Here is a 24,158-nt window from a genome sequence, read left to right on the forward strand (position 1 = left end):
AAGAACCATTAATAAAAATGTTCTATATAGCAACAAAGAAGGGTTCTGCTATGTATCCAACCCTATTGTTCTTTATGTGGAACGGTTCTTCAGTCAAAGGTTATTTGTAGATGCTTTGAAAGAACCATAGATGGTTGTTGTTTGTTTTTTTTATTGTGGTGAGAAATATTGTTTTGTTAAAATCACAAAAAAAGGTGTTATTATTGTGTTAATTGACAAGGTGAATCACGTGTGTTAGCCCCGTCATGGCTGAGAGAAATAAGAACCACTGATTTAAAATCAGCCATTCTCACATTAACACAAGGACATGTACAAGTCTCTCACAAGACACATCATTGGCTGTAGTCGAAACACAACAGATTACACGAACTGGAAGGAGACTCATGGTTACACCAAAAATAGCTGTGCGTAAACCCCTCCCTAAAATATTCTAATGAGCCGCCGCCGAAAATAATTGAATTATCACTAAAAGAAGAAAAACACTTTTTGTTAAAGAACCAAAGGGTTCTTTGAGATCTTATGGTTCCACATGAAATCATTACCCTTCCCGAAGAACCCTTGAGGAACACTCGTTTCTTAGGTTGTTTCATCTCCTAACCATGGGAAAACCATTGGGAAAACCATGGGAAAGCCATGGGAAAACCATGGGAAAGCCATTGGGAAAGCCATGGGAAAGCCATTGGGAAAACCATGGGAAAACCACGGGAAAGCCATTGGGAAAACCATGGGAAACCCACGGGAAAACCACGGGAAAACCATTGGGAAAGCCATGGGAAAGCCATTGGGAAAACCATGGGAAAACCACGGGAAAACCACGGGAAAACCATGGGAAAGCCATTGGGAAAACCATGGGAAAGCCATTGGGAAAACCATGGGAAAGCCATTGGGAAAACCACGGGAAAGGCCAGATGGAATAGGCAGTTTCCAAAAACCCTCAAGCAATGATTTCAAATGAATAATGTACTGTGAAATTCAAATAAAATCTAAATACAATACCAAAACCAAGCAAATAGAAAATAACCTGAGTAGCTGGTTATGGTTGAGTCATCATAGGGTTAGAGTCTGGGTCACTGAATACATGTCGCACCATCTGATTTCATCAGTTAATACAGCAAATATACTGATCTGTCTGTCGGTCTGTCTGTCTGTCTGTCTGTCTGTCTGTCTGTCTGTCTGTCTGTCCGTCCGTCTGTCCTGTCGGTCAAAAAGAAGAAGTGGGTAGGGAGGTGAAGGAAGAGGGAGTAGGGAGGAGGTGAAGGAAGAGGGAGTAGGGAGGAGGTGAAGAAAGAGGGAGTAGGGAGGAGGTGAAGAAAGAGGGAGTAGGGAGGAGGTGAAGGAAGAGGGAGTAGGGAGGAGGTGAAGGAAGAGGGAGTAGGGAGGAGGTGAAGGAAGAGGAGGGAGCAGGGAGGAGGTGAAGGAAGAGGAGGGAGTAGGGAGGAGGTGAAGAAAGAGGGAGTAGGGAGGAGGTGAAGGAAGAGGAGGGAGTAGGGAGGAGGTGAAGGAAAAGGAGGGAGTAGGGAGGAGGTGAAGGAAGAGGGAGTAGGGAGGAGGTGAAGAAAGAGGGAGTAGGGAGGAGGTGAAGGAAGAGGAGGGAGCAGGGAGGAGGTGAAGAAAGAGGGAGTAGGGAGGAGGTGAAGGAAGAGGGAGTAGGGAGGAGGTGAAGAAAGAGGGAGTAGGGAGGAGGTGAAGGAAGAGGAGGGAGTAGGGAGGAGGTGAAGGAAGAGGAGGGAGTAGGGAGGAGGTGAAGGAAGAGGAGGGAGTAGGGAGGAGGTGAAGGAAGAGGAGGGAGTAGGGAGGAGGTGAAGGAAGAGGAGGGAGTAGGGAGGAGCTGAAGAAAGAGGGAGTAGGGAGGAGGTGAAGGAAGAGGAGGGAGTAGGGAGGAGTTGAAGGAAGAGGAGGGAGTAGGGAGGAAGTGAAGAAAGAGGAGGGAGCAGGGAGGAGGTGAAGGAAGAGGAGGGAGCAGGGAGGAGGTGAAGAAAGAGGGAGTAGGGAGGAGGTGAAGAAAGAGGGAGTAGGGAGGAGGTGAAGAAAGAGGGAGTAGGGAGGAGGTGAAGGAAGAGGAGGGAGCAGGGAGGAGGTGAAGAAAGAGGGAGTAGGGAGGAGGTGAAGGAAGAGGGAGTAGGGAGGAGGTGAAGAAAGAGGGAGTAGGGAGGAGGTGAAGGAAGAGGGAGTAGGGAGGAGGTGAAGGAAGAGGAGGGAGCAGGGAGGAGGTGAAGAAAGAGGGAGTAGGGAGGAGGTGAAGGAAGAGGGAGTAGGGAGGAGGTGAAGGAAGAGGAGGGAGTAGGGAGGAGGTGAAGGAAGAGGGAGTAGGGAGGAGGTGAAGGAAGGGGAGGGAGTAGGGAGGAGGTGAAGGAAGAGGAGGGAGCAGGGAGGAGGTGAAGGAAGATGGAGTAGGGAGGAGGTGAAGAAAGAGGAGGGAGCAGGGAGGAGGTGAAGGAAGAGGGAGTAGGGAGGAGGTGAAGAAAGAGGAGGGAGCAGGGAGGAGGTGAAGGAAGAGGAGGGAGCAGGGAGGAGGTCAAGGAAGAGGAGGGAGCAGGGAGGAGGTGAAGAAAGAGGGAGTAGGGAGGATGTGAAGAAAGAGGGAGTAGGAGGAGGTGAAGGAAGAGGGAGTAGGGAGGAGGTGAAGAAAGAGGAGGGAGTAGGGAGGAGGTGTAGGAAGAGGGAGTAGGGAGGAGGTGAAGGAAGAGGGAGTAGGGAGGAGGTGAAGAAAGAGGAGGGAGCAGGGAGGAGGTGAAGGAAGAGGAGGGAGCAGGGAGGAGGTGAAGAAAGAGGGAGTAGGGAGGAGGTGAAGAAAGAGGAGGGAGTAGGGAGGAGGTGAAGGAAGAGGGAGTAGGGAGGAGGTGAAGGAAGAGGGAGTAGGGAGGAGGTGAAGAAAGAGGGAGTAGGGAGGAGGTGAAGGAAGAGGGGGGAGTAGGGAGGAGGTGAAGGAAGAGGAGGGAGTAGGGAGGAGGTGAAGGAAGAGGAGGGAGTAGGGAGGAGCTGAAGAAAGAGGGAGTAGGGAGGAGGTGAAGGAAGAGGAGGGAGTAGGGAGGAGGTGAAGGAAGAGGAGGGAGTAGGGAGGAGGTGAAGGAAGAGGAGGCAGTAGGGAGGAGGTGAAGGAAGAGGAGGGAGTAGGGAGGAGGTGAAGGAAGAGGAGGGAGTAGGGAGGAGCTGAAGAAAGAGGGAGTAGGGAGGAGGTGAAGGAAGAGGGAGTAGGGAGGAGGTGAAGGAAGAGGAGGGAGTAGGGAGGAGGTGAAGGAAGAAGAGAGAGTAGGGAGGAGGTGAAGGAAGAGGAGGGAGTAGGGAGGAAGTGAAGGAAGAGGAGGGAGTTGGGAGGAGGTGAAGGAAGAAGAGAGAGTAGGGAGGAGGTGAAGGAAGAAGAGAGAGTAGGGAGGAAGTGAAGGAAGAGGCAGTAGGGAGGAGGTGAAGGAAGAGGAGGGAGTAGGGAGGAAGTGAAGGAAGAGGAGGGAGTAGGGAGGAGGTGAAGGAAGAAGAGAGAGTAGGGAGGAGGTGAAGGAAGAGGGAGTAGGGAGGAGGTGAAGGAAGAGGGAGTAGGGAGGAGGTGAAGAAAGAGGGAGTAGGGAGGAGGTGAAGGAAGAGGGGGGAGTAGGGAGGAGGTGAAGAAAGAGGGAGTAGGGAGGAGGTGAAGGAAGAGGAGGGAGTAGGGAGGAGGTGAAGGAAGAGGAGGGAGTAGGGAGGAGGTGAAGGAAGAGGAGGCAGTAGGGAGGAGGTGAAGGAAGAGGAGGGAGTAGGGAGGAGGTGAAGGAAGAGGAGGGAGTAGGGAGGAGCTGAAGAAAGAGGGAGTAGGGAGGAGGTGAAGGAAGAGGGAGTAGGGAGGAGGTGAAGGAAGAGGAGGGAGTAGGGAGGAGGTGAAGGAAGAAGAGAGAGTAGGGAGGAGGTGAAGGAAGAGGAGGGAGTAGGGAGGAAGTGAAGGAAGAGGAGGGAGTAGGGAGGAGGTGAAGGAAGAAGAGAGAGTAGGGAGGAGGTGAAGGAAGAAGAGAGAGTAGGGAGGAAGTGAAGGAAGAGGCAGTAGGGAGGAGGTGAAGGAAGAGGAGGGAGTAGGGAGGAAGTGAAGGAAGAGGAGGGAGTAGGGAGGAGGTGAAGGAAGAAGAGAGAGTAGGGAGGAAGTGAAGGAAGAGGCAGTAGGGAGGAGGTGAAGGAAGAGGAGGGAGTAGGGAGGAGGTGAAGGAAGAGGAGGGAGCAGGGAGGAGGTGAAGGAAGAGGAGGGAGCAGGGAGGAGGTGAAGAAAGAGGGAGTAGGGAGGAGGTGAAGGAAGAGGGAGTAGGGAGGAGGTGAAGAAAGAGGAGGGAATGATTTGAGAGCAGAGAGATCACTCCAGAGAGGAAGAATGAAAGAGAGAGAAGGAGAGGAGGAGGGAGGAGGATAAGGGGAGCTCTTACCATTTGTGTATGGGTTTGCCACCTTTTTGTTTGTCATAACTCTTGCTGTTGCGTTGTTAACCTGTGTTCAGATAGAGTTTAGACAGTTAGAGAGAACACACAAATGCATACACGCACGCACGCACACACACACACACACACACACACACACACACACACACACACACACACACACACACACACACACACACACACACACACACACACACACACACACACACACACATACACACAGATTACACTCTAGACAGTCAGTGAGGCTAAACCGCATAGTGGAGCTTCATTTTTGTTATATAGTTATACTATAGTTATAGCAAAATAAGACCTAATAACATAACAATACAGAACAATACAGTGCCTTCAGAAATACAGTGCCTTCACACTCGATGGCTTTTCCCACATTTTGTGGTGTAACAGCCTGAATTTTAGATGGATTATATTGAGATTGTTTGTCACTGACCTACACACAATATCTCATAATGTCAAAGTAGAATTGTGTTTCGACTACCTCATCTCCGTACCCCACAGATACAATTATCCCTTGGTCGAGCAGTGGATTTCAAACACAGGTTCAAACAAAAGACCAGGGATGTTTTCCAATGTCTCGCTAAGAAGGGCTCCTATTGGTAGATGGGTAAAATAAAACAAAGCAGACATTGAATATCCCTTTAAGCATGGTGAAGTTATTAATTACACTTTGGATGGTGTATCAATACACCCAGTCACTACAAGGATACAGGCGTCCTTCCTAACTCAGTTGCCGGAGAGGAAGGAAACCGCTCAGGGTTTTCACCATGAGGTCAATGGAGACTTGAAAACAGTTACAGAGATGAATGGCTGTGATGGGAGAAAACTGAGGATGCATCAACAACATTGTAGTTACTCCACAATACAAACCTGAATGAGATAGTGAAAAGAAAGAAGCCTGTATATAATAAACATATTCCAAAACATGCTTCCTCTTTGCAATAATGCACTAAAGAAAACTGCAAAAAATGTGTCAAAGAGATTGACTTAATGTCCTGAATACAAAGCGTTATGTTTGGAGCAAATCCAACAGAACAGTACCACTCTTCATATTTTCAAGCATGGTGGTGGCTGCATCATGTTTGGGTATGCTTGTCATCGGCAAGGACTATAAAGGTTTTTTAGGATAATAAGAAACGGAATAGAGCAAAATCCTATTGGAAACCTGGTTCAGTCTGCTTTCTAACAGACACTGGGAGATGAGTTCACCTTTCAGCAAATCTACACTGAAGTTGCTTATCAAGAGGACATTGACACAGTTACAGTTACAGTTTTGACTTAAACCAGCTTGAAAATCGATGGCAAGATTTGTAAATAGCTGCCCAACAACCAACTTGACAGAGCTTGAAGAATTGTAAAAAGAATAATGTACACCTATTATACAATCCAGGTGTTGAAAGCTCTTAGAGACTCACAGCTATAATCGCTGCCAAAGGGGATTCGAACGTGTAATGACTCTGGGGGTTGAACACTTTTACATTGGAATATGTTCTGTAGATCATTGACAAAAAAAATACCTTTAAATCAATTTTAATCCCACCTGGTAGTGCACCAAGAAGTGGAACAAGTGAGTACTTTCTGAAGGCACTGTATATCACCAGCATCAGATGAACAGAAAGCAACGTTCAAAACACCTTGTTGAAGGGAACCACCATGTTCTTGTAAACCTAATGAGCCAGAATCCATTTTCTACAAACATCTCTAGCAATCGCTTAGGGCCTCTCACTCTAAACAGAAATGTTCAAGTTATTTAAAAAAAAAATCACCTCTCCCTCTGAGGTTGCTCAGTAAAAACATCGTATCAACCAGCCCCTGGCAGCGTTGAGTTGAGTTTAGTATGTTTTCCTAACCCACCATGTTAGCATTTCCCTTGGCCGCTAATTAGAGCTAATGGCTTTCATATCCAATAGACCAGCAGGTCAGACCTTGAGGATACGCTAACGCTACGCTAACGTGTGTCTGATGTGATGTATGGGCCCAGGTTTTATTTATATATTACATACAGTTGAAGTCAGAAGTTTACGTACACTTAGGTTGGAATCATTAAAACTTGTTTTTCAACCACTCCACAAATTTCTTGTTAACAAACTATAGATTTGGCAAGTCGTTTAGGACATCTACTTTGTGCATGACTTAAGTCATTTTTCCTACAATTGTTTACAGGCAGATTATTTAACTTATAAGTTTACATACACTAAGTTGACTGTGCCTTTAAACAGGTTGGAAAATTCCAGAAAATGCTGTCATGGCTTTAGAAGCTTCTGATAGGCTAATTGACATAATTTGAGTCAATTTGAGGTGTACCTGTGGATGTATTTCAAGGCCTACCTTCAAACTCAGTGGCTCTTTGCTTGACATCATGGCAAAATCAAAAGAAATCAGCCAAGACCTCAGAAAATAAATTGTAGACCTCCACAAGTCTGGTTCATCCTTGGAAGCAATTTCCAAACGCCTGAAGGTACCACGTTCATCTGTACAAACAATAGTACGCAAGCATAAACATCATGGGACCACGCGGCCGTCATCCCGCTCTGGAAGGAGACGTGTTCTGTTTCCTAGAGATTAACGTACTTTGGTGCTAAAAGTGCAAATCAATCCCAGAACAACAGCAAAGGACCTTGTGAAGATGCTGGAGGAAACAGGTACAAGCATCAAAATCCACAGTAAAACGAGTCCAAAATTGACATAACCTGAAAGGCTGCTCAGCAAGGAAGAAGCAACTGCTCCGCCATGAAAACGCCAGACTACGGTTTGCAACTGCACATGGGGACAAAGATCATACTTTTTGGAGAAATGTCCTCTGGTCTGATGAAAAAAAATAGAACTGTTTGGCCATAATGACCATCTTTCTGTTTGGAGGAAAAATGGGGAGACCTGCAAGCAGAAAAACACCATCCCAACCGTGAAGCACGGGGGTGGCAGCATCATGTTGTGGATGTGCTTTGCTGCAGGAGGGACTGGTGACTTCACAAAATAGATGGCTTCATGAGGGAGGAAAATTATGTGGATATATTGAAGCAACATATCAAGACATCATTCAGGAAGTTTGTGGAAGGCTACCTAAAAACATTTCACCCAAGTTAAACAATTTAAAGGAATTGCTACCAAATACTAATTTTGTGTATTTAAACTTCTGACCCACTGGGAATGTCATGAAAGAAATAAAAGCTGAAATAAATAATTCTCTCTACTATTATTCTCATATTTCACATTCTTAAAAGAAAGTGATGATCCTAACTGACCAAAGACAGGGAATTTTTTTACTAGGATTAATTGTCAGTAATTGTTAAAAACTAAGTTTAAATGTATTTGACTAAGGTGTATGTAAACTTCCGACTTCAACTGTATATTACCTTAACAATAGGGTTTGCAGGTAGCCTAGTGGTTAAGACTGTTGGGCCAATAACTGCAAGGTTGCTGGTTTGAATCCCAGGGCCAGCAAAGTGGGAATAAATGTGCTGTTCTGCTCTTGATCAAATCAGTTAATCCACAACAACTGCTCCACGTGCACCTCTCTGATTCAGAGGGTTGGGTTAAATGACTCCTGCACCTCTCTGATACAGATGGGTTGTGTTAAATGACTCCTGCACCTCTCTGATTCAGAGGGGTTGGGTTAAATGACTCCTGCACCTCTCTGATTCAGAGGGGTTGGGTTAAATGACTCCTGCACCTCTCTGATTCACAGGGGTTGGGTTAAATGACTCCTGCACCTCTCTGATTCAGAGGGGTTAAATGACTACTGCACCTCTCTGATTCAGAGGGGTTAAATGACTCCTGCACCTCTCTGATCCAGAGGGGTAAAATGACTCCTGCACCTCTCTGATTCAGAGGGGTTAAATGACTCCTGCACCTCTCTGATCCAGAGGGGTAAAATGACTCCTGCACCTCTCTGATCCAGAGGGGTTAAATGACTCCTGCACCTCTCTGATCCAGAGGGGTTAAATGACTCCTGCACCTCTCTGATCCAGAGGGGTAAAATGACTCCTGCACCTCTCTGATCCAGAGGGGTTAAATTACTCCTGCACCTCTCTGATTCAGAGGGGTTAAATGACTCCTACACCTCTCTGATCCAGAGGGGTTAAATGACTCCTGCACCTCTCTGATTCAGAGGGGTTAAATGCGGAAGACACTTTTCGGTTGTGTAACTGACTAGGTTTCCCCTTAATGGGGACAGAGGAATGACAGACATGGGGAAAACACCCTGAGAGAGATGGAAATCTATGTGTTTCTGCCCTGGGATGTCTGATACAAGCGCGGGGGTTTGGATAAACAAGTGGGATTTAAAGCAACGCTGGCAGCACTTTGATTCCCAGTGATTGAGTTAATTTAAACATGTATTTGCGGACAGGGCACAGAAGTGATTCAGAGACGGAAAGAGCTTGTGTATATATGTACTTAGAAAAGCATGAGGACTTCAATCTGGCACATACATCAAGCTGAGGTCTGTTGGGATCAAACCTGGAACTGAGTGTTCTGTTCCTTAAGTATCAAACACACTCTGATCTGAACTGATACACATGCCCCTAAAAACACACACACACACACACACACACACACACACACACACACACACACACACACACACACACACACACACACACACACACACACACACACACACACACACACACACATGCAGAGGAGATATAAAAACACATGCACTCGCACACACTCACACACACATACATACATACACACACTTACGGCTCAGAGTTCAGCATTCAGCATGCAGCGATCAAGGTGCATCAGGCAGAGGGATAGAGGGATGGTGGAGGAGGAGAAGAGAGGGGGATGGCAGGCAGGCATCGCCAGGCAGAGGGAGAGAGAGAACGGGGTAGGGAGGAAGGGGGAAAGAAGGCACCTCTATTTTGCGTCCCTCTACGATTGTACCATTTAGTTTCTCACGTGCACGGTCCGCATCGGCACTCGTTTCAAATGTTACAAACCCAAAACCCTGGGATCACCAGCAACGGAGAGGAACAGGAGAGAGAGGGGGGGGGGAAAGGGGGACGAAATAATAAAAGAGAGAGAGAGAGAGAAAGAGAGAGAGACAGCGAGACAGAGAGAGAGAGAGAGAGAAATTGACAGAGAGAGACAGAGAGTAGGAGAGAGAGAGAGAAAGTGACAGAAAGAGAGAGACAGAGAGTAGGAGAGAGAGAGAGAGAGAAAGTGAGAAAGTGACAGAGCGAAAGTGACAGAGAGTAGGAGAGAGAGAGAGTGACAGAAAGAGGGAGACAGAGAGTAGGAGAGAGAGAGAGATAGAGAGAGAGAGAAAGTGACAGAGAGAAAGTGACAGAGAGTAGGAGAAAGAGAGAGAAAGTGACAGAGAGAGAGAGAGAGAAAGAGAGAGAGAGAGAGAGAGAGAGAGAGAGAGAGAGAGAGAGAGGAAACCGTAAGAATAAAGGGGATGAAATAATAGAGAAAGGGAAAGAGGAGAGAGAAAACACACAGTAGAAGATAAGCATCAGGGAGAGTGAGGGACATATTCAGCAGACGAAAGAGAAATGTGAGCAGGTTTAGTGAAACTCAAAGTACACACAGTCAGAGTTGAGCTGGAGAGGAGAGGGATAACTAAACACTGAATTCAGAAACACAACCTGATCCTCTCCAACTGTGTGTGTGTCCTAGAGAAAACTTTACGTGTTTGTGAGTCTCATCTTTCCACAAGGGAGTCATATTTGTGTGTCTCCCAAACTGTTTGGATGCTACAGACGGAAGTTGGCAGATCGGCCGTACCGACTTCAGACGAGTCTCAATACACTTGTGTGGGTCGTAGAGCCAAACAGAGCTCGTGTTCTTGGGAGTCTCATCTTTCCATAGAGGGGTCAGAATAGTCTGTTAGGCCAAACCGGACGGTTTTGTGAGAAGGTCTGACAAACACTCTGTCACCTCTCACCTCCGATGCGAGAGTGCGACATAGGAGGATGTGGTGGATGGAGATCCATCCTATGCATAATAACAGATATCTCTAGCTTAGACTGACAGATCTTTATGGGGATTTTTTTTATTATGCTAACTACATTTCAGCGGGGGAGCGAACATCAACCTCAGTCGGTTAGATTTGTCTGCTGGTAAAAAGCATGTTGGGGAATTAACTGGGTCTGTGTGGGATGCCATAAGATGAGGCTGGTAAACAGCATATTGGACAAGACAAGCCTCCAGTCCTCACAATCTTTTAGACATTAAGTGTATCCTTATACCTATATGGGCACTTGTTAGTAGCGTGCTATCGAGGGAATAGTGTGCCATTTTGGATCCCGGACTGGTTATCCTGTAAATCATGTGTTACTAAGACCCTGAACACCCTATACATCCTGTGTTACTAAGGTCCTGGACACCCTATACATCCTGTGTTACTAAGGTCATGGACACCCTATACATCCTGTGTTACTAAGACCCTGGACACCCTATACATCCTGTGTTACTAAGGTCCTGGACACCCTATTCATCCTGTGTTACTAAGACCCTGGACACCCTATACATCCTGTGTTACTAAGGTCATGGACACCCTATACATCCTGTGTTACTAAGACCCTGGACACCCTATACATCCTGTGTTACTAAGACCCTGAACACCCTATACATCCTGTGTTACTAAGGTCCTGGACACCCTATATATCCTGTGTTACTAAGGTCCTGGACACCCTATACATCCTGTGTTACTAAGGTCCTGGACACCCTATACATCCTGTGTTACTAAGACCCTGGACACCCTATACATCCTGTGTTACTAAGGTCCTGGACACCCTATACATCCTGTGTTACTAAGACCCTGAACACCCTATACATCCTGTGTTACTAAGGTCCTGGACACCCTATAAATCCTGTGTTACTAAGACCCTGGACACCCTATACATCCTGTGTTACTAAGGTCCTGGACACCCTATACGGACGTTTCTCACTGCGGAGTGATCATATGCATATTAGGGATCCTATATACTTTACTGTTTGATGCAAATAACAAGCCTGTCCTTTAGGGGAAAATACAACAAAGTACATCTCTCTCTCTCTGTCTCTCTCTCTCTGTCTGTCTCTCTCCATCTCTCTCTCTCTCTGTCTCTCTCTCTCTCTCTCTCTCTCTGTACCATGGAGCGGTAAGGAGGTGAGATGTGAGTACTACTGTACCATGGACCGTGAGTCAGAAACCAGTTTCAGTGTGGTACTGCACACTATGTCACAATGTATGGCATGCAGGTACATTAGGGAGCATAGCCTGGAGGCAGATGAGCCAGAGACAGGCTAGTAATTATTACACTGAGGAGGTAGGGACCTGTGGAGAGATGGATGTAGAGAGAGAGAGAGAGAGAGAGAGAGAGAGGTGAGCAAGAGACAGAGAGAGAGAGAAAGAGCGAGAGAGAGAGAGAGAGAGAGAGAGAGAGAGAGTGGTGAGCGAGAGACAGAGAGAGAGAGAAAGAGAGAGAGAGAGAGAGAGAGAGAGAGAGCGAGAGAGAGAGAGAGAGAGAGAGAAGTGACACTAGTTACGGCACACTTACCTTGGAGCCTCGCTCGTTAAAAATGATCTCCACATCTAAAATCTTCCCAAATTGCTGCAGAGAGAGAAAGTGAGAAAGGGAGAGAAAGGGGTAGAGGAGAGAAATAGGAGAGAGAAAGAGAGAAAGGGAGAGAAAGGGGTAGAGGAGAGAAATAGGAGAGAGAAAGTGAGAAAGGGAGAGAAAGGGGTAGAGGAGAGAAATAGGAGAGAGAGAGAGAGAAGGGAACATAATTAGAACATGCCACATTTGGCAGGAGTTGTGACCAATTGTTTGGCACACTCCAAAATTGAATCCCTTTCACAGTGAACCCAAAGGCTAACAGCACTATACACCTCAAAACATCCATCCCTCTGAATGAACAAACTGCTCTCCTCTACAATGAGAATAATTAAATAGCCATTCACTTTTAAACACTGTGTTTCTTTCCCTCTGTCTCTCGTAATAAGAAATACACTCATTCAACGTTCTGGTTAAGGTTGGAAAGAAGGTGAAATGTGAGCTATAGTGTTGATGTGTTAGTGGCAGTGTGTACATCTGCATGCTATAGAAAAGCTCCTAGCGCCAGTCGTTTTCATTTCATGACAGTCATCCTCTAGTTTTCCATCCACCCCTCTTTCTCTCTCTCTCTCTCTGTCTCTCTCTCTCTCTGTCTCTCTCTCTCTCTCTGTCTCTGTCTCTCTCTCTCTCTCTCTCTCTCTCTCTCTCTCTCTCTCTCTCTCTCTCTCTCTCTCTCTGTCTGTCCCTGTCTCTGTCTCTGTCTCTCTGTCTTTCTGTCTCTCTGTCTCTCTCTGTCTCTCTCTCTCTCTCGCTCTCTCTGTCTCTCTCTCTCTCTCTCTCTCGCTCTCTCTCTCTCTCTCTCTCTCTCTCTCTCTCTCTCTCCCCTTCTGATAAAAACCTATAGAAACCTATTTTTAGCTGCGACAAGAACCCTTTACCAATTAAAAAAAGAGAGAGAGGCAATGGGAAATGAGGAGTGGGGGAGTGGAAGAATGGAGGGAATGGCCCATCAAGGCTAATGATAAACCATACATTTGTTTATTATCTGTGGTGATGAATACCACGGTCGTAATTAGCTGTCATATTGGTCATCATCTCGCCTTATCGCCGAGCGGATCCTATAGGCCGTTATCTGATCACACTTCTAATAGCCTTGATTGGCTCAATACCTCGTCAGAGACGGGGGTCTTGGCCACTCCCTTTTCCAGTCAGCTCACTAAGGCTGGGGGTGGCGTTGTGAAAATGGTTCAATGAGCCGATACTACATAAGGAAAAGGTCCACTTCTCAACCAACTCTAACCCAACTCTAACCCAACTCTAACCCAACTCTAACCCAACTCTAACTCAACTCTAACCCAACTCTAACCCAACTCTAAACCAACTCTAACCCAACTCTAACCCAACTCTAACCCAACTCTAACTCAACTCTAACCAAACTCTAACCCAACTCTAACCCAACTCTAACCCAACTCTAACTCTAACCCAACTCTAACCCAACTCTAACCCAACTCTAACCCAACTCTAACTCTAACCCAACTCTAACCCAACTCTAACCCAACTCTAACCCAACTCTAACCCAACTCTAACTCTAATTCTAACCCAAATCTAACCCAACTCTAACCCAACTCTAACTCTAACTCTAACCCAACTCTAATCCAACTCTAACCCAGCTCTAACCCTAACTCTAACCCTAACTCTAACCCAACTCTAACCCAACTCTAACCCAACACTAACCCAACTCTAACCCAACTCTAACTCTAACCAAACTCTAACCCAACTCAAACCCAACTCTAACTCTAACCCAACTCTAACCCAACTCTAACCCAACTATAACCCAACTATAACCCAACTCTAACCCAACTCTAACCCAACTCTAACCCAACTCTAACTCTAACCAAACTCTAACCCAACTCTAACTCTAACCCAACTCTAACACAACTCTAACCCAACTATAACCCAACACTAACCCAACTCTAACCCAACTCTAACCCAACTCTAACCCAACTCTAACTCTAACTTTAACCCAACTCTAACCCAACTCTAACCCAACTCTAACTCTAACCAAACTCTAACCCAACTCTAACCCAACTCTAACTCTAACCCAACTCTAACCCAACTCTAACCCAACTATAACCCAACACTAACCCAACTCTAACCCAACTCTAACCCAACTCTAACACAACTCTAAACCAACACTAACCCAACTCAAACCCAACTCTAACTATAACTCTAACCCAACTCTAACTCTAACCCAACTCTAACCCAACTCTAACACAACTCTAACACAACTCTAACTCTAACCCAATGCTAACACAACTCTAACCCAACTCTAACTCTAACTCTAACCCAACTCTAACCCAACTCTAACCCAACTCTAAACCAACTCTAACCCAACTCTAACCCAACTCTAACCCAACTCTAACTCAACTCTAACCAAACTCTAACCCAACTCTAACCCAACTCTAACCCAACTCTAACTCTAACCCAACTCTAACCCAACTCTAACCCAACTCTAACCCAACTCTAACTCTAACCCAACTCTAACCCAACTCTAACCCAACTCTAACCCAACTCTAACTCTAATTCTAACCCAAATCTAACCCAACTCTAACCCAACTCTAACTCTAACTCTAACCCAACTCTAATCCAACTCTAACCCAGCTCTAACCCTAACTCTAACCCTAACTCTAACCCAACTCTAACCCAACTCTAACCCAACACTAACCCAACTCTAACCCAACTCTAACTCTAACCAAACTCTAACCCAACTCTAACCCAACTCTAACTCTAACCCAACTCTAACCCAACTCTAACCCAACTATAACCCAACTATAACCCAACTCTAACCCAACTCTAACCCAACTCTAACCCAACTCTAACTCTAACCAAACTCTAACCCAACTCTAACTCTAACCCAACTCTAACACAACTCTAACCCAACTATAACCCAACACTAACCCAACTCTAACCCAACTCTAACCCAACTCTAACCCAACTCTAACTCTAACTTTAACCCAACTCTAACCCAACTCTAACCCAACTCTAACTCTAACCAAACTCTAACCCAACTCTAACCCAACTCTAACTCTAACCCAACTCTAACCCAACTCTAACCCAACTATAACCCAACACTAACCCAACTCTAACCCAACTCTAACCCAACTCTAACACAACTCTAAACCAACACTAACCCAACTCAAACCCAACTCTAACTATAACTCTAACCCAACTCTAACTCTAACCCAACTCTAACCCAACTCTAACACAACTCTAACACAACTCTAACTCTAACCCAATGCTAACACAACTCTAACCCAACTCTAACTCTAACTCTAACCCAACTCTAACCCAACTCTAACCCAACTCTAACCCAACTCTAACCCAACTCTAAACCAACTCTAACCCAACTCTAACCCAACTCTAACTCTAACTCTAACCCAACTCTGACCCAACTCTAACCTAACGCTAACCCAACTCTAACCCAACTCTAACTCTAACACAAATCTAACCCAACTCTAACCCAACTCTAACCTAACTCTAACTCTAACCCAACTCTAACCCAACTCTAACTCCAACTCTAACCCAACTCTATCTCTAACTCTAACCCAACTATAACTCCAACTCTATCTCTAACTCTTACCCAACTCTAAGTCTTACCCAACTCTAACTCTAACCCAACTCTAACCCAACTCTAACTCTAGCCCAGGGGCCCAGTAGCTCAGTAGCCAAGTAGCCCAGTAGCCCAGTAGCCCAGTAGCCTAGGAGCCCAGTATCCCAGGAGCTCAGTAGCCCAGGAGCCCAGTAGCCCAGTAGCCCAGGAGCCCAGTAGCCCAGTAGCCCAGGAGCCCAGTAGCCAAGTAACCCAGGAGCCCAGTAGCCCAGTAACCCAGTAGTCCAGTAGCCTAGGAGACCAGTAGCCCAGTAACCCAGGGGCCCAGTAGCACAGTAACACAGTAGCCTAGTAGCCCATGGGCCCTATAGCACAGTAGCCCAGTAGGCCAGTAGTCCAGTTTCCCAGATGCCCAGGAGCCCAGGATCCCAGTAGTCCAGTAGCCCAGAAGCCCAGTAGCCCAGTAGTCCAGGACCCAGTAGGCCAGTAGTCCAGCATCCCAGGAGCCCAGGAGCCCAGTAGTTCAGTAGCCCAGGAGCCCAGAAGTCCAGTAGCCCAGTAACCAAGTAGCCCAGTAGTCCAGTAGCTCAGTGGCCCAGGAGCCCAGTAGCCCAGTAGTCCAGTAGCTCAGTGGTGGGGAACAGAGACCTCACCCTGCATCGCAAATGGCAACCTATTCCCTACATAGTACATTATTTTAGATAGGACCCGATTTCCTACGTAGTGCACTATTTTAGATTGGACCCTATTCCCTACGTAGTGCACTATTTTAGCCATGGACCCTGCACAAAGTAGTGCACTACATAGGTTACAGGGTGTCATTTGGGATGCACCCCAGAATGCAGCGGTACCTCTCCTCTCTCTCCTCCCTAACCTCCTCTCCCTTCTCTCCACATCTCTTATCTCTCCACCCTCCTCTCCCGTCTCCACCTCTCCTCTCTCTCCACCTGTCCTCTCTCTACCCTCCTCTCCCCTATCTCCAACTCTCCTCTCTCTTCTCCCCACTCTACTCTCTCCATCCTCCACCTCACTTCTCCCCTCTCTCTTCTCCTCATCCTCTTCTCTACCCTCCTCTCCCCTCTCCCCCATCCTCCTCTTCCCAGCCTTATTGTAATGATGCCACAGCCTTGGTCTCCCCATAATAAGACCTTGAATCAAGTAGTTGATTTCAATAAATAAATAAACATGGTGTCCAAGCAGACGTAATGCCAGCAGAGCACAGGCAAGGTCATCGTCTCACCGTGTTTTATTGCACCTCACATCGTACCTCACTCCACACCACACCACACCTCCTTGTCTGTGAGGAGGGAACACACCACGGCCTGTGAAATATTATATACTGGTACATACAGACAACAGACCTGGCGCAGCGATGCAGCACCAATCTGGAGGAGCAGAGAAGAGCCCATGCTTGTTTGTGGCCTGCCAAATAGACTGAGTCTAAATAAGAAAAGCAACACGGCCCAGTGAACATGTGATTGTTCATATGTCTCCCTCACTCCTCTCTTTTCCTCTCTTCCCCAAAGGACAAAAACCTATTGTTGGTAGTCTGTTGTGTGTGTGTGTGTGTGCACGTGTGTGTGTGTGTTTGTGTGTGTGTGTGTATGTGTTAAGTGTTTGTGTTAAGTGTGTGTGTGAGTATGTTTGTGTATATGTGTTAAGTGTGTGTGTGTGTGTGTGTGTGTGTTAAGTGTGTGTGTGAGTGTATGTGTTAAGTGTGTGTGTGTGTGTGTGTGTTTAAGTGTGTGTGTGTGTGTTAAGTGTGTGTGTTAAGTGTGTGTGTGTATGTGTTAAGTGTGTGTGTGAGTATGTTTGTGTGTATGTGTTAAGTTAACACACACACACACACACACACACACACACACACACACACACACACACACACACACACACACACACACACAAGCACACACAACCTTGTCCGCCTCACTCAGCAGAAGAACAATGGAATTGATCACCTGGCTTGTGGAAGAGAGAGAGAGAGAGGCAGGGAGAGAGAGAAGAGAGGGAGGGCAGGGAGAGAGGGAGGACCGGGAGAGAGAGAGAGAGGGAGGGCGGGGAGAAAAGGAGGGCAGGGAGAGAGGGGGGGCAGGAAGAGAGAGAGGGCAGGTAGAGAGAGAGGGCAGGCCGAGAGGGAGGGCAGGGAGAGAGGGAGGGCAGGGAGAGAGGGAGGGCAGGGAGGGCGGGGAGAGAGGGAGGGCAGGGAGAGAGGGGGGACAGGGAGAGAGGGCAGGGAGAGAGAGAGGGCAGGCCGAGAGGGAGGGCAGGGAGAGAGGGAGGGCAGGGAGAGAGGGCAGGGAGAGAGGGAGGGCAGGGAGAGAGGGAGGGCAGGGAGAGAGGGAGAGAGGGAGGGCGGGGAGAGAGGGAGGGCAGGGAGAGATGGGGGACAGGGAGAGAGGGCAGGGAGAGAGAGAGGGCAGGCCGAGAGAGAGGGCGGGGAGAGAGGGAGGGCAGGGAGAGAGGGGGGACAGGGAGAGAGGGCAGGGAGAGAGGGAGGGCAGGGAGAGAGGGAGGGCAGGCCGAGAGGGAGGGCAGGGAGAGAGGGAGGGCAGGGAGAGAGGGAGGGCAGGGAGAGAGGGAGGGCAGGCCGAGAGGCTGTGTTGTGTATCAGCCTTTTCCCTCTCTAAGCAGAAGCACAATGGAATTGATAACCTAGCTGCTGGAAGAGAGAGAGAGAGATGGAGAGAGAGAGAGAGAGAGAGAGAGAGAGAGAAAGAGAGAGAGAGAGAGAGAGAGACCCAAAATGCCTGTGGGGTTGATGGTATCCAAAATTAAATTATAAAATATACAGACCACATATTCAAATTGGCTATACTTAAAAATTTTAACATCATCCTCAGCTTTGACATATTCCTCAATATTTGGAACCACGGACTGATCACCTCAATCCACAAAAGTGGAGACAAATTTGACCCCATTTACTACCATGGGATTGCTGTGTCAACAGCAACATTGGGAAAATTCTCTGCATTATCATTAACAGCAGACTCGTACATTTCCTTAGCGAAAACAATGTACTGAGCAAATGTCAAATTGGCTTTTTACCAAATTACCATACGACAGACCACGTATTCACCCTGGACATCCTAATTGACAAACAAACAAACCAAAACAAAGGCAAAGTCTTCTCATGCTTTGTTGATTTCCAAAAAGCTTTTCACTCAATTTGGCATGAGGGTCTGCTATACAAATTGATGGAACACATTGCCCTTTGTCCTTTATGGTTGTGAGGTCTGGGGTCCGCTCATCAACCAAGAATTCACAAAATGGGACAAACACGAAATTGAGACACTGCATGCCAAATTCTGAAAAAAATATCCTCAGTGTACAACATAGAACACCAAATAATGCATGCAGAGCAGAATTAGGCCGATACTCGCTAACTACAAAAATCCAGGAAAGAGCCCTTCAATTCTACAACCACCTAAAAAGAAATGATTCTCAAACCTTCCATAACAAAGCCATCACTTACAGAGAGATGAAACTGGAGAAGAGTCCCCTAAGCAAGCTGGTCCTGGGGCTCAGTTCACAAAAACAAACACACCCCACAGAGCCCCAGGACAGCAACACAATTACACCAAATCATGACAAAACAAAAATATACACATATTTCCTTCAGGTTACACAGAACCACAAAGAATTCAAAAAACAAACCCAACTTGAATAAACTCCCATATCTACTGGGTGACATTCCACAGTGTGCCGTCACAGCAGCAAGATGTGTGACCTGTTGCCGAAAGAAAAAGGCAACCGGTGAAGAACAAACACCATTATAAATACAACCCTTCTTCATCACTTTATTCAGGCAAGCACAGCAGATCTTTCCACCTCCCCTCCACCTCATCCACCTCCCCCTCCACCTCCCCTCCACCTCATTCACCTCCCCTCCACCTCATCCACCTCCCCTCCACCTCATCCACCTCCCCTCCACCTCCCCTCCACCTCATTCACCTCCCCTCCACCTCATCCACCTCCCCTCCACCTCATCCACCTCCCCTCCACCTCCCCTCCACCTCCTCTTCCTCCCCTCCACCTCATCCACCTCCCCTCCACCTCCTCCACCTCCCCACCACCTCATCCACCTCCCCTCCACCTCCCCTCCACCTCATCCACCTCCCCCTCCCCTCCACCTCCCCTCCACCTCCTCTCCACCTTCTCCACCTCCCCTCCACCTCATCCACCTCCCCCCCACCTCCCCTCCACCTCATCCAACTCCCCTCCACCTCCCCTCCACCTCATCCACCTCCCCTCCACCTCCCCTCCACCTCATTCACCTCCCCTCCACCTCATCCACCTCCCCTCCACCTCATCCACCTCCCCTCCACCTCCCCTCCACCTCATTCACCTCCCCTCCACCTCATCCACCTCCCCTCCACCTCATCCACCTCCCCTCCACCTCCCCTCCACCTCCTCTTCCTCCCCTCCACCTCATCCACCTCCCCTCCACCTCCCCTCAACCTCATCCACCTCCCCTCCACCTCATCCATCTCCCCTCCACCTCCCCTCCACCTCATTCACCTCCCCTCCACCTCATCCACCTCCCCTCCACCTCCTCCCTCTCCCCTCCACCTCCCCACCACCTCATCCACCTCCCCTCCACCTCCCTTCCACCTCCTCCACCTCCCCTCCACCTCATCCACCTCCCCTCCAACTCACCTCCACCTCATTCACCTCCCCTCCACCCCTCCACCTCATCCACCTCCCCTCCACCTCCCCTCCACCTCATCCACCTCCCCTCCACCTCCCCTCCACCTCATCCAACTCCCCTCCACCTCCCCTCCACCTCCCCTCCACCTCATCCACCTCCTCCACCTCCCCCTCCCCTTCACCTCCCCTCAACCTCCCCTCCACCTCATCCACCTCCCCTCCACCTCCCCTCCACCTCATCCACCTCCCCTCCACCTCCTCCACCTCCCCTCCACCTCCTCCACCTCCCCTCCACCTCATCCACCTCCCCTCCACCTCCCCTCCACCTCATCCAACTCCCCTCCACCTCATCCACCTCCCCTCCACCTCATCCACCTCCCCTCCACCTCATCCACCTCCCCTCCACCTCCCCTCCACCTCATCCACCTCCCCTCCACCTCATCCACCTCACCTCCATCTCCCCTCCACCTCATCCACCTCCCCTCCACCTCATCCACCTCCCCTCCACCTCATCCACCTCCCCTCCACCTCCCCTCAACCTCATCCACCTCCACTCCACCTCATCCACCTCCCATCCATCTCCCCTCCACCTCATCCACCTCCCCTCCACCTCATCCACCTCCCCTCCACCTCCCCTCCACCTCATCCTTCTCCCCTCCACCTCCTCACATTAATCCATTGTCTCACAGCTGTTGCTTCGTATCCTCCCATAGTGAATGACTGGTTTAGCCCAACACAGACTGGAGAAGCTAATGATGCTAACGGTTTATACCTGTTCTAATGGGCCTGTGCTAATGGGCCTGTGCAATGGGCCTGGGGTGCAGATTAAATGTACTATAAACAACATTTTTTGTCTCTTTCTGTCTGTCTGTCTGTCTGTCTGTCTGTCTGTCTGTCTGTCTGTCTGTCTGTCTGTCTGTCTGTCTGTGTGTGTGTGTGTGTGTGTGTGTGTGTGTGTGTGTGTGTGTGTGAGAGAGAGAGAGAGAGAAAGCGAGAGAAAAAGAAAGAGAGAGAGAGAGAGAGAGAGAGAGAGAGAGAGAGAGAGAGAGAGAGAGAGAGAGAGAGAACTGCTCCCTAACAGGCTAATGACACAGTCTTCTATGACTAAATAAACACTATAGTAAATGAACTTTAATCAGCCCACTAATGAATTGGCCTCAAGGGGAGACTACAATAGAAGCTTTAGCTGTCCTATCTATCCCCCTCTGATACCATTACTGCTCATATGTTCATCTCTACACTGATTTGTTATTGTAAATTACATGGAGGAGTTATAATTGCACACAATCTGAAAGTCCAACTGGTGGAAGATCCGAGAAAGCGGGATGGAATGGAGCCTTATGGAATAGAATGTCAGTAGCTTCCGACTGACATGATTCCCTGTTCTGTTGGAATGCTGCTGCAGCATGATGGAAGGATGGGGGCTCTACCTGGAAGGCTGCTGCAGCATGATGGAAGGATGGGGGCTCTACCTGGAAGGCTGCTGCAGCATGATGGAAGGATGGGGGCTCTACCTGGAAGGCTGCGGCTTCTAGAAGAGGTGATTAGGTAGATGAAGGAAGGTATCATTAAAAGTCCATTAGCGAACCCCTGATGTACGTCTCACTTCTTGAGAGAAACACACACACAGATATACAGGAGCACTGTCCACGCGCGCACGCACACACACACACACACACACACACACACACACACACACACACACACACACACACACACACACACACACACACACCTGGGCCAAGGGTGTGTGTGTCTGGGGGGAGGTGTGTGTGTGATGTACAGTAACGACTTGTTTAAGAGCCACTCTGGGACTGGGATGGAAAGAACCCTCTTTGGGGTGTGTGTGTGTGTGTGTGTGTGTGTGTGTGTGTGTGTGTGTGTGTGTGTGTGTGTGTGTGTGTGTGTGTGTATGCTACAGTAAGGATTCATTTTAGACCCTAGCTCCAGGAGAGTGACTGTAAGGACCCTCTCTAAGTGCCTGGTTATTAATTAAACATAGCGATGGCACTGGGGATATTATATTAGCCTGTTTCTCTCAGTGTGGTGCAAAATGAACAGGCTTCTGAAGCGACTGGGGCACAGCTGGTGTCTAGTGGAAGCCATCCCGGCTCTCTGTGTCATGCTGTATACAAGTGCTCCTTGGAAATCAGAATTAACAAACGTTTTCAGGAACTGACTTGGGACAAAACCTCATTGATACTGTATACCTGAAGCCTGGTGTTTTGGAATTTGGAATTTGGAATATGAAAGCAAAAACAGCATTCTGGAGTTTCCCTGTCCAATAGTTTAGGAGTTTCCTTGTCGAATAGTTTAGGAGTTTCCCTGTTGGATAGTTTAGGAGTTTCCCTGTCCAATAGTTTAGGAGTTTCCCTGTTGGATAGTTTAGGAGTTTCCCTGTCCAATAGTTTAGGAGTTTCCCTGTCCAATAGTTTAGGAGTTTCCCTGTCCAATAGTTTAGGAGTTTCCCTGTCCAATAGTTTAGGAGTTTCCCTGATGGATAGTTTAGGAGTTTCCCTGTTGGATAGTTTAGGAGTTTCCCTGTCCAAAAGTTTAGGAGTTTCCCTGTTGGATAGTTTAGGAGTTTCCCTGTCCAATAGTTTAGGAGTTTCCCCGTTGGATAGTTTAGGAGTTTCTCTGTTGGATAGTTTAGGAGTTTCCCTGATGGATAGTTTAGGAGTTTCCCTGTTGGATAGTTTAGGAGTTTCTCTGTTGGATAGTTTAGGAGTTTCCTTGTCCAATAGTTTAGGAGTTTCCCTGTTGGATAGTTTAGGAGTTTCTCTGTTGGATAGTTTAGGAGTTTCCCTGTCCAATAGTTTAGGAGTTTCCCTGTCCAATAGTTTAGGAGTTTCCATGTCGGATAGTTTAGGAGTTTCCCTGTTGGATAGTTTAGGAGTTTCCCTGTCCAATAGTTTAGGAGTTTCCCTGTTGGATAGTTTAGGAGTTTCCCTGTCCAATAGTTTAGGAGTTTCCCTGTTGGATAGTTTAGGAGTTTCTCTGTTGGATAGTTTAGGAGTTTCCCTGTCCAATAGTTTAGGAGTTTCCCTGTCCAATAGTTTAGGAGTTTCTCTGTTGGATAGTTTAGGAGTTTCCCTGATGGATAGTTTAGGAGTTTCCCTGTTGGATAGTTTAGGAGTTTCCCTGTCCAATAGTTTAGGAGTTTCCATGTCGGATAGTTTAGGAGTTTCTCTGTTGGATAGTTTAGGAGTTTCCCTGTCCAATAGTTAGGAGTTTCCCTGTTGGATAGTTTAGGAGTTTCCCTGTCCAATAGTTTAGGAGTTTCCCTGTCCAATAGTTAGGAGTTTCCCTGTTGGATAGTTTAGGAGTTTCCCTGTCCAATAGTTTAGGAGTTTCCCTGTCCAATAGTTTAGGAGTTTCCCTGTCCAATAGTTTAGGAGTTTCCATGTCGGATAGTTTAGGAGTTTCCCTGTTGGATAGTTTAGGAGTTTCCCTGTCCAATAGTTTAGGAGTTTCCCTGTTGGATAGTTTAGGAGTTTCCCTGTTGGATAGTTTAGGAGTTTCCCTGTCCAATAGTTTAGGAGTTTCCCTGTTGGATAGTTTAGGAGTTTCCCTGTCCAATAGTTTAGGAGTTTCCCTGTTGGATAGTTTAGGAGTTTCCCTGTCCAATAGTTTAGGAGTTTACCTGTTGGATAGTTTAGGAGTTTCCCTGTTGGATAGTTTAGGAGTTTCCCTGTCCAATAGTTTAGGAGTTTCCCTGTTGGATAGTTTAGGAGTTTCCCTGTCCAATAGTTTAGGAGTTTCCCTGTCCAATAGTTTAGGAGTTTCCCTGATGGATAGTTTAGGAGTTTCCCTGTTGGATAGTTTAGGAGTTTCCCTGTTGGATAGTTTAGGAGTTTCAATAGTTTAGGAGTTTCCCTGATGGATAGTTTAGGAGTTTCCCTGTTGGATAGTTTAGGAGTTTCCCTGTTGGATAGTTTAGGAGTTTCCCTGTTGGATAGTTTAGGAGTTTCCCTGTCCAATAGTTTAGGAGTTTCCATGTCGGAT

At 47.5% G+C, this 24,158-nt stretch overlaps 1 protein-coding gene across 1 annotated transcript in view; it reads right to left on the minus strand.

Moving 5' to 3' along the window:
• Window positions 1–24,158, minus strand: part of LOC139375716 (RNA binding protein fox-1 homolog 3-like) — a 677,315-nt gene that overhangs the window by 42,777 nt on the left and 610,380 nt on the right. The window contains exons 7-9 of the mRNA XM_071117526.1: window positions 11,900–11,953; window positions 9,268–9,360; window positions 4,380–4,440 (exon numbers count right to left, since the gene is read on the minus strand). Coding sequence (XP_070973627.1) covers window positions 4,380–4,440; window positions 9,268–9,360; window positions 11,900–11,953 — 208 coding nt within the window. The remainder of the gene's footprint in view (window positions 1–4,379; window positions 4,441–9,267; window positions 9,361–11,899; window positions 11,954–24,158) is intronic.

Source organism: Oncorhynchus clarkii, chromosome 20, assembly GCF_045791955.1.
Source record: "Oncorhynchus clarkii lewisi isolate Uvic-CL-2024 chromosome 20, UVic_Ocla_1.0, whole genome shotgun sequence".
Classification (NCBI taxonomy): domain Eukaryota; kingdom Metazoa; phylum Chordata; class Actinopteri; order Salmoniformes; family Salmonidae; genus Oncorhynchus; species Oncorhynchus clarkii.